Below are 12,610 nucleotides of genomic sequence, written 5' to 3'. Positions count from 1 at the left end.
AGATCATGGGGCGATACTTTTCAGGTACCACCAGCTGACTTCTGATCCCATCTCCCCCTTTTGAGATATTCCTCAGGGTTTCTCTATATAAAATCCCCTTTTTCTCCAGGAATCTCACTGGGGTTTCAGGTGTTAGCTGGGCGTCAGTCACCTGTTCAAAACACTTTTGGAGAGTGGCGTCTGCCTTCTGCTCCTGTCCAAATCTGCTGTCTGTGGTTAAGGTTTCCACCACAGCTTCTGAACTCCCCTCTGCTTCCGTCTCTGGCTCATCATTACCCCCCTGAACTGTCCCTGTGGTGGCTTGTGAGCGTGTAATCACTAGCACCCGTTTCACATGTTCAGCCAGGTCATTTCCCACGAGCACGGCTGCTGGCAGAGTCGATGAAATCGCTATCCGCCAATCTCCCCTCCAGCCTTGAAAGTTGACAGGTACCTCTGCTACTGGCAGAGAGATTATCTGCCCCTCAATCCCTGCCACCTTTATGCTCTCATTTGGGATTATAAACTCCCTAGGGATGATATCTGGATGGCATAGGGTTACTTGGGAACAAGTGTCCCGCAGCCCCCTATACTGACGGTCAAGTATTCCTACGTCCACCCCGGCTGTCTCAAACAACTGAGAATCTGTTTTTACCAGCAAGCAGCGCTTTACCTCCCCAAGAGGACCATTTTCCTCAGCCTGATCAGCAGAGGTAGCTGTTCCAGACTGAGTAGTCATGGCAACAGGCTCCCTCTGTGACAATGAGCTTTGCTCTTTCTGGACACAGAACACAGCTTTTGGCTTGGTCCCACTAGAATTCTGAGGCACCATTCCTTTTAGCTGCTTTAATTTCTCACACTCTGAGATTAGATGACCCTTTCCCTGACAGAAATAGCATTTTCTGGTATATTTTGATTCTCTCTCCTCTTGTTTCGGTTTTCCCTCCAAATTCTGAGGTCTTGGTTTCATGTCTGAGGGCTTCCCTTCACCATGGGCCCCTCCCCCTTGCTGGCTTTTCCCTGGTCCCTGAGAGTACTTGCTGTAGGTTTCTTTGGGTTTACCTACAGGTTTCCCCTCACCCAAGGGCTTTCTTATTTGGGAGATAAAATCTGCGATCTCTGCGGCTGCTGCCACAGATTTCGGTTTCCTTTCCCTCACCTGGAATTTCAATTCCCCCTGCAGGACTGAATAGAACTGTTCCAGGGCTATCAAGTCTTTAAGCTGCTCATAGGTCTCTATTCCCTCCTGCGATAGCCATTTCTCAAGCAGCCTCACCAATTGGGCCCCCACTTGGGTAAAAGTCTGTTCTGGCTTCTTGGTAAGGGACCTGAATCTTTGTCTCAGCTGCTCTGCATTTATCCCATGTCTTGCAAACACCAGTTTTTTAAACTCTGCAAAATCTTTCATCAATTCCTCAGGCATCTCGGCATAAACCTCAGCCAGGCTACCACTGATTAAAGACCGCATGATGGTCATCTTCTCAGTCTCCCTCACTGAGAAGTCCACAAACGCTCTTTCCACTAAGGAAAAGAACACCTCAGGACAATCTCCCTTGTGGTACACAGGGAATTTCTTCAGGTCAGCCTTAGACAGTTGGCCTCCCTCAGAATCCCTATTATTATTATTGTTCTGGTTCATCATTTCCAGTTTTCTTAACTCATACGCCATCCTTTCTTTTTCCAGAGCAATTTTCTCTCTCTCCATTCTTTCTTCCCTCTCCATTCTCTCTCTCTCTCGCTCTAATTCAAATGCCATTTTCTCTCTCTCTAATCTTTCCTCCATTTCCCTCACCCTCAGTTCATGCTGTTGGGCTAGGATCAATTTTCTAAGTTCTGGGTTCTGCTCTCCTGTGCTGTCACCTTGCACTGAGCCAAATTCATCCTCAGAACCTTGGTCAATCTGGGGGTCTTTCACTTCACTCATGTCTGCTACCTTGCTTCGAGTCAAGGGCATAATCCCCCCTCAGAACAGGCGGCTTTAAAAAGTCAAGCCTCAAAATAAAACGACCACTTTTTTCCTTCTTGCCTCAGAACCAGCTCTCCCTAGAGATTGCTGCTGTTCTTCAGCACTACTTGCAACAGTATCGAGTCAGAGCCTACCCCCCTCTGCTGGGCCTCTCAGCTGGCAAGCTAGCTCGCTGTTGCTACGCAGTTTTGCCTCAGCGTTTTCCCGCCAAAATCAGGCTGCCTCAGAGCACCTTAATCTAAGTCTCCCCAGTTGGCACGTTCTTCTACTAGTGCACCTCCCCGTGAGGTACACCTAGAAGATTACCTACGCGCCTCAGACTGTCCCTGACTGGACCCCCCTTGCTCTGGGCACACCTGCCAAGGCTTTGCTGGACCACTGGACAACTGGACCAGTCGTATCCCACACGCTGGACACCAATCAATGTGACAAACCCAGACCTACTGGGATCTATCACACAGTTACTAAGCTGCCACCAACCATTCCCTATAATAAGTCACACAGACCAGGGATGGATTTTTAAACAATAAAAAGAATAAGGTTTATTTTAAATACAAACAGGGTAAATAAAACAATCAGGTGAATAAAATAAAGTAACGTGGCTTATTCTCACACACACAAGCATACAGTTTGGTTCACCTAGAACCTTTAACTTAAAGCACAGACCCTGAACCCATCAGTTCTGGCTAACCAACAGACCCCTGAACCTTTCAGGCTGGTACTCTGACACACAGTAGTACCCTGTCAGACACCCAGACTCCCACAACAGCTTCTTCTTCCCCAGCTGCTGCTTCGTCCCTCCCAGTGTCTCACAGTCTGTCTCAGCATCTCCTTTCACCACACAGGCATCACATATTTATACAGTACAGCCCCTCCTCCTGATGTCCCGCCTTCCACTCCCCATAGGATGGAACTTTCCCTCCAAACCCATGACAGACAGGTAACATCAGTGCTGTTATGTAACAGGGGAAATGAGGGTGGAGGACAGGCAGCATTTCTTAAACTTCTGGAATTGCTAGACTGATTAATTTAAAACGCTTCAGGAAGAAGGAGAAACCAAAAGGATCTGGGCTCTGAAAGAGTTGGTGGAATGGCCCTGGTTACTTCTATTCTTTTCCATAGTCTGCATAGGCTTTTAGCAGCCATTTCAATAGTGAACAAATTATGGGTTGCATCTGTGTTCAATAAATTAAGATTGTTGTGCATATCTGATTACAGCTGGGACAATTATTCTTCTCTCCCACTCATTTTAAAAAATGTACCTAGATCTTATGGGTTAGTAGCTGAAGCCCACCATCCACATATGTATTGTGTTGTAGCACAGAGAACTGTGAGGCAAAATGAACACAGCAGAAACATCCAAATCTGTGTTGAATCCCCCCCAAGGGGAGGGGAGATGTATTTGTAGTATTTAATAAGCTGTGATTAAATTTAGGTAAGATTAGGTTGGAGACCTGCTTTCAAGGCTTAAGCAACATTTGTAAACAAGGTTTTAGTCTTACTCTTTGAAAATCCGTAGGAATTGTGTTACAACTGTAGATTCTGTAAGGAGTGCAGAATCTGTGTGCAGTTAGGCTGGGAAGTGGGGGCAAATATCCGAAATATCCGGATATTTGCTGGATGGCAGTTCCCAGCATTGCAATTCAGTTCAGCAATATCCAGTGGGCCGCACTTTGCTCATCCCTGCTGATGGTGGTGGTGGTGATAATGATGGAGCTGTTTTCTGCCTTTGCAGGTCACTAGACTAGAAAGGGAAAAAACCCAAGAAACAAAAAGGATCCGGGAGCTGGAGCAGCGCAAGCAGACGGTGCAGATCACTGAACTGAAAGCCAAGCTCCATGAGGAGAAGATGAAGGAGCTTCAGGCTGTGCGGGAAAACCTCATCAAACAGCACGAGCAGGAAATGGCACGGATCATGAAAATCAGAGACAGTGAGATCCAGAGGCTGAAGTCGGCGCTGTATTCATTGCGGGAAGGGAGCAGTGACAAAGTACGGACAGCTCTAACCATTGAGGCTCGTGAAGAGGCCAGGAAGCAATTTGACTCTGAGCGCCTTAAGCTTTTGCAAGAGATCACTGAACTGAAGTCTGCCAAAAAGCAGGTGGACGAGGCCCTGAACAACATGATCCAGGCAGATAAGATTAAAGCTGGGGATCTTCGGAGTGAGCACCAGTCCCATCAGGAAGCCATCTCAAAGATCAAGTGGGAGAGTGAGAGAGATATTCGCAGGCTGGTGAGTCATCCATCCAGATGCCCAGCTTCCAGGAGTGCTTAGCATGCAAAACAGTTGTGTGTGGCTATCACAACACAAAAGGGAAAGCTACAACCACAGAGGGGAGGCTATAGGTGCAGGAATCTATTAGCTGACAGACATGTGTGTGTGTGTGTGCGTGTTTGTGTGCGTGTGTGTGTGTGCATGTGTGCACTTCAGACACCCACTCTCCTTACTCTCACATGGTCAAATTAATTAGAAAAACAATGGACTATCCTCTTGGGAAATAGAACATTCTGAATATATTGAGTTTTGTTTCCTATCAACCCTAGCCATCCTGGCCAATGGTAAGGCATAAAACAATTAGTAATTCATCAACAAACAGGTGAGAGGTTGATGCATGTACCCAGAGTGAATGTCTCTCTCATTGTTACTAGAATTTGTAAAGAAAGTACATGCACTCAGCCTTTTTATCTCCACATTATCATGTGCCCGGGTACCCAGTTACTATTTAAAATATGAGTGTAAACCTGGTACATTTATCTGAATGCCCATCCCATAGAAGGCACTGCAGGGCAGATGGACAAAACTGCTATAATCTGTGCACAGCACGTTATTTTTCAAGGGGAAGTGCCATGGATGCATACTCTGATCCATATTTTCTCCAAACAATTGTAGCGTGTGTAGCTGCAGAACTAGCGGTGTGCATTGTTAAATGGGTAATGCAAGTGCTCTCTCTCTCTCTATCTCTCTCTCTCTCTCTGTCTCTCTCTCACTCACTCTCTCACTTTCTTTTCCCATTCAGGCTGAGGGCAGTTAGAAGGCTTTACTTGTTCTCATATGTGTTACCCTGTAGCCAAAACTGAAGGGATATGTGGTGTTGTGATGTATTATCATGTCCAGCTGAACTAGCTTGGCAAGTGGGCAGCCTACTCTGTTTCTCTGTTTATCAGAATTAGGGGACACTATTCAGGTGTTGAAGCCATTTGCTAATAAGCAATAAATGGAGGTTTAATCTTAACAAGATTGTGGTCTTGCCAGCAGGAAGCTCTGATGTCTGGGAATTTGATGTACAGCCTATCTTTTTACTCCTTCTGAAACAACAAGTGTACAACCATACACCCAGAACATTCCTGATCTCATCTGATTTCAGAAGCTAAACGGAGGCAGTCATGGTTGATACTTGAAATATTATTTATAACTACTCAGTAATACCAAGTATCTCCAAATAGGGCTAGGAACAAATTCTGCCTGAAGCCTTGGAAAGCTGCTGTTAGAGCTTATGATCTTCGGCTAGATGTTGGAGTGATTCCGCATAAGGCAGCTTACTATGTTCTTAAGTGTGTAGCTTGGGGCTATGCATTGATACAGTTTCACCACCTGGGGCCTGATTTCAGTCACTAGGAGTACCATCTAGAAGCTTCAACTTGTTCACCATCTACAACTGTTCTTCAACAAGGATACACTAGCTATAGGTTTTAGTCAGATCCAGTTCCCATAATGTGTTATACATAACACATTAGCTCAGAAGTTTCAGCTACCACAGTACACAAAGCCCAGACATTTAACTGAAAGAACCGCATTAGCTGCTGTTTTGCTTTTGTGCAGGGATATAGGTCTTTGCTTATGTTATTCTTGCAGGAGGGAACTTTTTTAAAAAAAGACTTTCTCCTCACTAGGCTCGGTTACAAGAATATGTGTGTATATTTTTACACACACACAAATTAGCAAAAATTTCACACCAGTAATTTTTTTAACAAAAACATATATTTCACAAAAAAAAATTAGAGTTTTTCACTAAAGGTAATTTTTGGGGGCAAAAAATGCTGGAGGTGGCACTAATGCTTTGCTGCTGAAGAAACCCTGGACTTTTCACTTTCACACAGGATTTAAATATCTTGCAGCGGCTGACAATTTTCTCAGCCTTTTTCATCATGGATTAGAACAGTTGTAAGTATTCATTACATCCTCAGTTCTGTGACCAGTTCAAGGCACTTGCGCTGAGCTTCTAAAGCTTTAAATATGCTGGACTCGGCTGTCAGCCTGGTTGCCTGTCCCAGTCTTAGACCCAGGTTGTCCACTGCAGATTGAAAAAGCATTCTAGCTTAGAGAGCATCCACTTGACTTATATTGCTATGGACCGCTGAGTGTGCAGCTCAGGGAGCAATGGATGGATTCAGTCCACTGCACTGCATTTTAACTTGATGGCTGGCCTAGAATACAAACATTGGAAGTGCACCGCACACAGCCAGATGATTGTGGTCTGCAGACTAGCTCAAAGCACTTTTCACTAGACTGGAACCACAGCAGATCCTGGCTCAGAAATCTTACTTTACTTTTAGCAGGGCAGCTCCTGTAAGATTTTGGGCATTGCTAGTGTTTAAGGTTTTGACCAAACTACAGGAGGCAGTGGAAGACAGAAGGGCCTGGCATGCTCTGGTCCATGGGGTTATGAAGAGTCGGACATGACTTAACGACCAAACAACAACAAAGTGTTTAAGGGAATGGAATGTGGCTATGGGTTCTGGGTGGAAACTCTGCAGAGATCACATTGCTGTTTTCCCCCCCACAAAATAACACAAGCAATCTCTCCCTCAAATTATTTCCCACCTTCTTCCTTAGGATTTTTGCCAGCCCCATGGGGCAGGTCAGTGGATTTCTAGGTCATCACTGTCATCTGGCTTACTCAGGATTAAATATTTTACTCGGAGATTTTAGTCTATACATTGATTAACAATTTCATTCTTTGTGGTGCCTGGTTGTCTGCATATTATTTCAGGCTTGCACAAACATAAGCTGAGCCCTTTTCAAGATTCAGTGGCAATCTCCACTCAGTCTGCAAAAATGTTGACCCATCTTATTTAGGATGAATTAGAATAGCTGCAACCGAATGGCGTACACTAGTACAGTGGTTCTCAACCTTTGCAGCGCCAGATGTTTTGGGTTTCAATTCCTGACTGCTGGCCATGCTGATAGGGGCTTCTTGACATCTGGAGGATCAAATGAAAAACATGAGTCTGCCCTTGCCACCTTTCATCATTGCTGACATTTACATCCAGGGATGTAAATCCCTAGATGTTCCAGCACGAGGCAGAAGATCAAATAACACCCCACACTCAGCCAAGGCAAATTTGTAGCTTCCAGAGCCACTTGAATTATTTGACACATTAAGCAATAATAATAACAGTGTGTGATCTGTGCTGTCAAATCAGAACCGACTTACAGCAACCCTAATAGGACTTTCAGAGTAAACAAGATATTTAAGGAGTGGTTTTTCCAGTTCCACTTCCCCAGTGAGTTTTCATAGTCAACTGGAGATTCGAACACTGTTTTCCAAAGTTCTAGTCCGCCAGTTTGTCCACTACACCACACTGGGAATCCTCAAATAGTAACAGTGTTAAAAATTCCCACAAGTGTCCCTCTCTGTCCCTGAAGTAAAAAATGAAATTGTAACAAAGCAGATAACTGAGAATTCAACATCAGGTTGACACTTCATGTCTACTGGAGGTGGCCATCTCAATCTACCTAAATGCTTGGGCTGGCCCTTTTCACCTCTATAATAATACACACCAGGTATGTACAAACATGTTACAAACAACATAGTGATTGCCTTTGCTAACATGTTGTTTAAATTATGTTGTCTCCTGCTTTCATTACTCAGGACATTTCCTTTTTCTGACTTGTTTTGAGTAAAAATGTGCATTTTGATGTCTTATGACACAAGGTGAATTGAACTGCAGATTACTGGAAGGGATGGGAGAATTAAAAACATAGTTGCCTTTGTTTCCAAGGAAGCACAGTACCCTTTGTAGTATATATCCTTTGTTAGACAAAATATACTTGCATTGCTATTTGCCAGCCAATCATCAAGCTGACTTATCTTTTGGGGGTTATGTTGTTCAATACTCATCTTACACAAGCCAACATTTTTGAAATCAGAAAAACTGCTGATAATCCATGGATCTCTTAGACAGCCAAAGGCCTGGATGTTTCTCTCATGTTTAGTTTGACATGAGTATTGCCATTAGGGTTGCTACTAGTTTTATGGACCGCAGAGATTTCCTCAAAACAGCTGCATGGCAGGAAGAAAATCAGAAGGCAACATCTTTCTTGGCATTGCATTGCAATGTTAGTAAAAGTGCCAGTTTTTATTTACCAAGAATCAGTTACCCAGAGGCTGTAATAAAAAAAAAAAAACCAGTAGCTATGCTAGCAATAACAGGCTTCTCCACATCTAGTCAGTTCTATTATTAACTGAACAGCCTACAACATATAGATTAAAGTATGCAGGTAAGTAAAAAAAAAAAAACCACTAAGAATCTAAGAAATGTTTCAGTAAAAAAGACTCAAATGGGTCAGATTTGTGGAATGCATACTGCTCATTTAAGATTATGCTTTTTGTTCTGTAAATGTTCTTCCATCACTGTTAAAACTACTCGTTGGTGAAGATTATTACAATAGCCAGTGACATGGCCATGGGCCTATGTCATGAAAGTTCATGAATTAATTAAAGACATTGTTATACCTTTTCTCTTTACAGCAATTCTGTGAGGTAGGTGAGGCTGAGAAAATATGACTTGTTCAAGGTGAACAACACCCTGTTAAATGTCTTCACTCTCTGGGGTCTGTAACCTACATATTCCAAGACCAAGAGGCACCACTATCCCACACTCTTTTATTCCCACAGCAGTGGTGCATGCACAAACCTTGGTTTTGACTGCAGTGATGATTCTTTAGAAAAGACCCACCACATTTGAGGGCAGTGCACCAGGTTGGGAAAACATTGTCCCGTCAACAAAGGCTACGGAGGAGTAGCTCAGGTATTGTTCCTATTGCCCTCCCAACACCTACCACCTGGCTCAGTCACCTCTCTCTGCTTAACATTAGAACCAGTCCTTATGTTGCCTGAGCCAGGAGTTCAGATGTAGGAAAAAGTCAATAAAAAATCATGAGACCCCCATGTATTCTATGAAACATCATGTGAATCAGCCTTTCCCTCCATCTCACTACCCTTACCGATGTTTTTTGGTGAGGAGAGGGTCTTCTCTGCCACTGCTGGAACTCCTTCCCACAAGAGGCCAGGCTGGTCCTGTCTTTGCAATCCTTCTGCAAGCAAAGACAGGCTGTTCAGACATGCTTTCCCTTAATGACTGGCTGTCTAAGAGAGTTTGTTTTTTTAAATGGGGGCACCTTTGTTGAATTTGCATTTGCCCCATGACACAGTTGTTCAAGAGTTTGGCTTATGCTCTAAAAAAAAAAGATGCCAATTTTAAGAGTGTGAATGACAAGAGGGAAATAATTGTCTTAGGCAAATGAAAAGCTTTGTTTTAATGAAAAACAATTTAATCTTCATTGCTTCACTGTGTTATAAAAGGTATTCGTTGTTGTGCACTAATACAATCCTTGCATGTCTTCATATAGATGGATGAGATCAAGGCAAAAGACAGGACCATCTTTTCCTTGGAGAAAGAGCTGGAGACACTGACGGGCTACGTTCAAAAGCTTCAATTGCAGAAAGAGGCTTTGGACGAACAACTCTTCCTAGTAAAGGAGGCCGAATGTAACATGAGCAGCCCCAAAAGGGAGATACCAGGCAGAGCAGGAGATGGTTCTGAACACTGCAGCAGTCCTGTAAGAAGGATTTTTTATTTCATCACAAAAAGTAACACTGGGGCTTTGCGTGAATCCACTTTGCCAATTTATTGCATCATTTTGCTGCTTTCCATGAGGGAAGCAGCTCTTTGTGGTATGCAAAATGCACCCTCTTGTGGCAGTCATAAGGTTGCACTTCAGTACTGACACTTTATATCAGAGGTCCCCAACCCCCGGTCCGCGGCCCGGTGCCAGTCTGTGACTTGAGCCAGACCGGGGCATGGAGACAGACCTCCTGCTCCATCCTTGCACAGCACATTTGTGCATGCACACAAGCGAGCACACCCCACTACAAACACTGTGCCGCCGTTTGCGCATGTGCACGCTCGCACGGCTTCACAAGTGCTTCACTGCTGTTTGCGCGTACGCGCACACGCTCGTTTGCACAAAGTGTTTTTTCGTTTTAAGATCTTTATTTACATGAAGTAACATGTTAATTTACTACTCACAGAGTATTAATACTCCATCATTTTAATTTATTATAAAATAATGGTAAATTTATTATTAAGTAATTTAATAATCCTAGAGGATGGTGTGGCTGCAGTAATGAGAGCTGTCAATTTCACCTTTTGTAGGATTCATAATTTCTGCTAGTTATTTAGGCAGTCTAGCTGGTAACCCATGCAGCTCTCTTGAGACTGGGACATAAGGGGATCCCTTTGACCAATGTCCACAAGGAACCAACCTGCTATATTTTTTTAATCATATTGCTTTCTGAGCCATTTCCAAAGGCAGCCCAAGGTTGAGTTTCTTGTTAATGTTTAATAAACGAAAAACATTAAGCATTAAACAATGTTACAGTTTTAATGTAATACCTTTATTGTCTTTTTATGATTTTTTTAACATAATCTGTGACCTGCCTTGGGTCCCTTTGGGAGGCAGGCAACATAGAAATGAAAACACATACATATGGAATAGATTAGGGGTATAAGCAGGACTTGGAAGCCCTGTTATGAAGTCTGCAGATAGCATGGGGGACTCTAGGAACTGTAGTCCCAAAAAGTAACAATTTGAAGCTCTGGAGATAAGAAAGGGTAGGGTCAAGGAGTTCTCTCTACTTTTGTCTCACTCTGACAAGAGACTGTATAGGAATGGCACAAGCCTTAGCCCTCATGTGGACAAATTGCAATTCCATGTGGCTGGCTTCATATGTCCATATCACTTGGGCCCAACTCTGTGCTTTGTACAACAGCATGCAAACTATTCCCCTATGCAAAAACAAGATTAATATAGCTGAGGTGTGGACACGCAGGTGTGTTCCCATGGCATGGCTGTAATTTTTAAGGGCCTGTGACCATGAGGGCTGGGCCAGTCATGCAGGACCGTCCCTTACCTTTCAGCAGAGTGAGGAGATTTCCTGAGGCAGCCAATGCTGAAAGATGCAGAACAGCAGCACAGAGTTGGAGGGCAGAGTTATCTGTGCTTTCTGTCCCTTGATCTGTCATGGGTGCATTCAGGCAGAGTACAGGACATGATCCTGACCCAGATTCAACTGCTGGTCTTCTTCTGTATATGGACAGTGGGTAGGGAGCTTTGTCTCAGGAAGAAAAATGCGTTGTGATTTCATTATCATGAAATCACAACCAAGTCAAGACAATGTTAATTGACTCCATGTAATTGGCTGAGCTACACGGTTGTGCATCTTCAAACATTCAGCTCTGCCCTGGGATTAGTTTGAAGAAAAACCGTTTCACATGATATGGCTATAAAATTTACAGAGCCTGGAGGAGTTATTTTTTTAGACCACACATCCTAGAATCCCTAAAAAAAAACTTTAGCTTTTACTAGTTGTGCTCAGGAAAATATGGAAAGTAGCATCTTTGAGAGGGAAAATTATATGTAACTTTGCAGTGGTTTGCAAATAAATCTTGCATTTCTTATTTTATTTTTTTAACAATGTTCCTTGACAGGATCTACGTAGAAATCAGAAGAGGATAGCAGAGCTCAATGCCACGATACGGAAACTTGAGGACAGGAATACGCTGCTCGTAGATGAACGGAATGAGCTGGTGCGTGACCTTGGCTGTTTTAGAGTGGGGTTTGAAAAATGATACTGTGTCAAGCTAAAAGGGTGTGTGTGACAATTTTGTTTTTATTTATGCATTTTTATGCCATCCTTCATTAAAGCTTCCAGAGCAGTGTACAAGAGAGTCTTGAAATAAAAAAGTATCTTACTGGCGTGGGTATATTCTAGTACCAGTGGACTTAAACGTTAGGATAAATAAAATCAGCTCATCCCACTTGAAAGGTAGGTAGCAGACACATCCAAGTGATGCTACCTATTTGAAACGAATTTACTGAAAATTATTTAAGCATAAATGTGAGGATATTCATCATTACTGCAGATGCTACAGCCCTATCTGGTTGCTTCTTTCCTTTTGGAAAAGTCACTGGAGATACACGTTTATCTTGAGAATCAGATCTGTTTCACCTCACATCCCTGTCCCTGCCCCTTGCTCTGGCCCTCTCCTTCTATTCTGCCCTCCCCACCATGACTGTTCATCTGACTGGTTCACCCACTGCATAACTCCTCATCACTCTTCCATAACAAAAGTTAGAAACAGGGGGTTTCAAACCCATTGTGGTAGATGGCCCAGGGTCCAAGCCACCCTTCCCACTCAGACTCCAACCCCCACCAACCAAGTGCTACATCGGAGGGTGAGAACAGGGGGGGTGGGGGGGAATCATACATAGCATTCTTTCTAAAGCAAGAGATAAGGAGTATGTCTTCCCCAGACTTTACTCCTTGAAAATCACATCAGGATTGCTCTCTTTCTTCTTGGAGAAATGATGAGCACTAA

The 12,610-nt window shown here is 43.5% G+C and overlaps 1 protein-coding gene across 6 annotated transcripts in view; it reads left to right on the top strand.

The window, feature by feature from the left end:
- The window catches only part of JAKMIP2 (janus kinase and microtubule interacting protein 2), a 148,503-nt gene that overhangs the window by 104,072 nt on the left and 31,821 nt on the right, over positions 1–12,610 (top strand). For all 6 annotated transcript variants that reach the window (XR_002301735.3, XR_013541906.1, XM_072990222.2 and 3 more), the window contains exons 3-5: positions 3,681–4,178; positions 9,579–9,788; positions 11,720–11,818. Coding sequence is in view for 4 of the 6 variants with exons in the window: in XM_072990222.2 (XP_072846323.1) it covers positions 3,681–4,178; positions 9,579–9,788; positions 11,720–11,818 (807 nt within the window). In the remaining 2 variants the exon portion in view is untranslated. The remainder of the gene's footprint in view (positions 1–3,680; positions 4,179–9,578; positions 9,789–11,719; positions 11,819–12,610) is intronic.

This window comes from Pogona vitticeps, chromosome 2, assembly GCF_051106095.1.
Source record: "Pogona vitticeps strain Pit_001003342236 chromosome 2, PviZW2.1, whole genome shotgun sequence".
Lineage (NCBI taxonomy): Eukaryota > Metazoa > Chordata > Lepidosauria > Squamata > Agamidae > Pogona > Pogona vitticeps.
The sequence above is the reverse complement of the archived record's forward strand: the minus strand, read 5'-3'. Positions and strand labels throughout refer to the sequence as shown.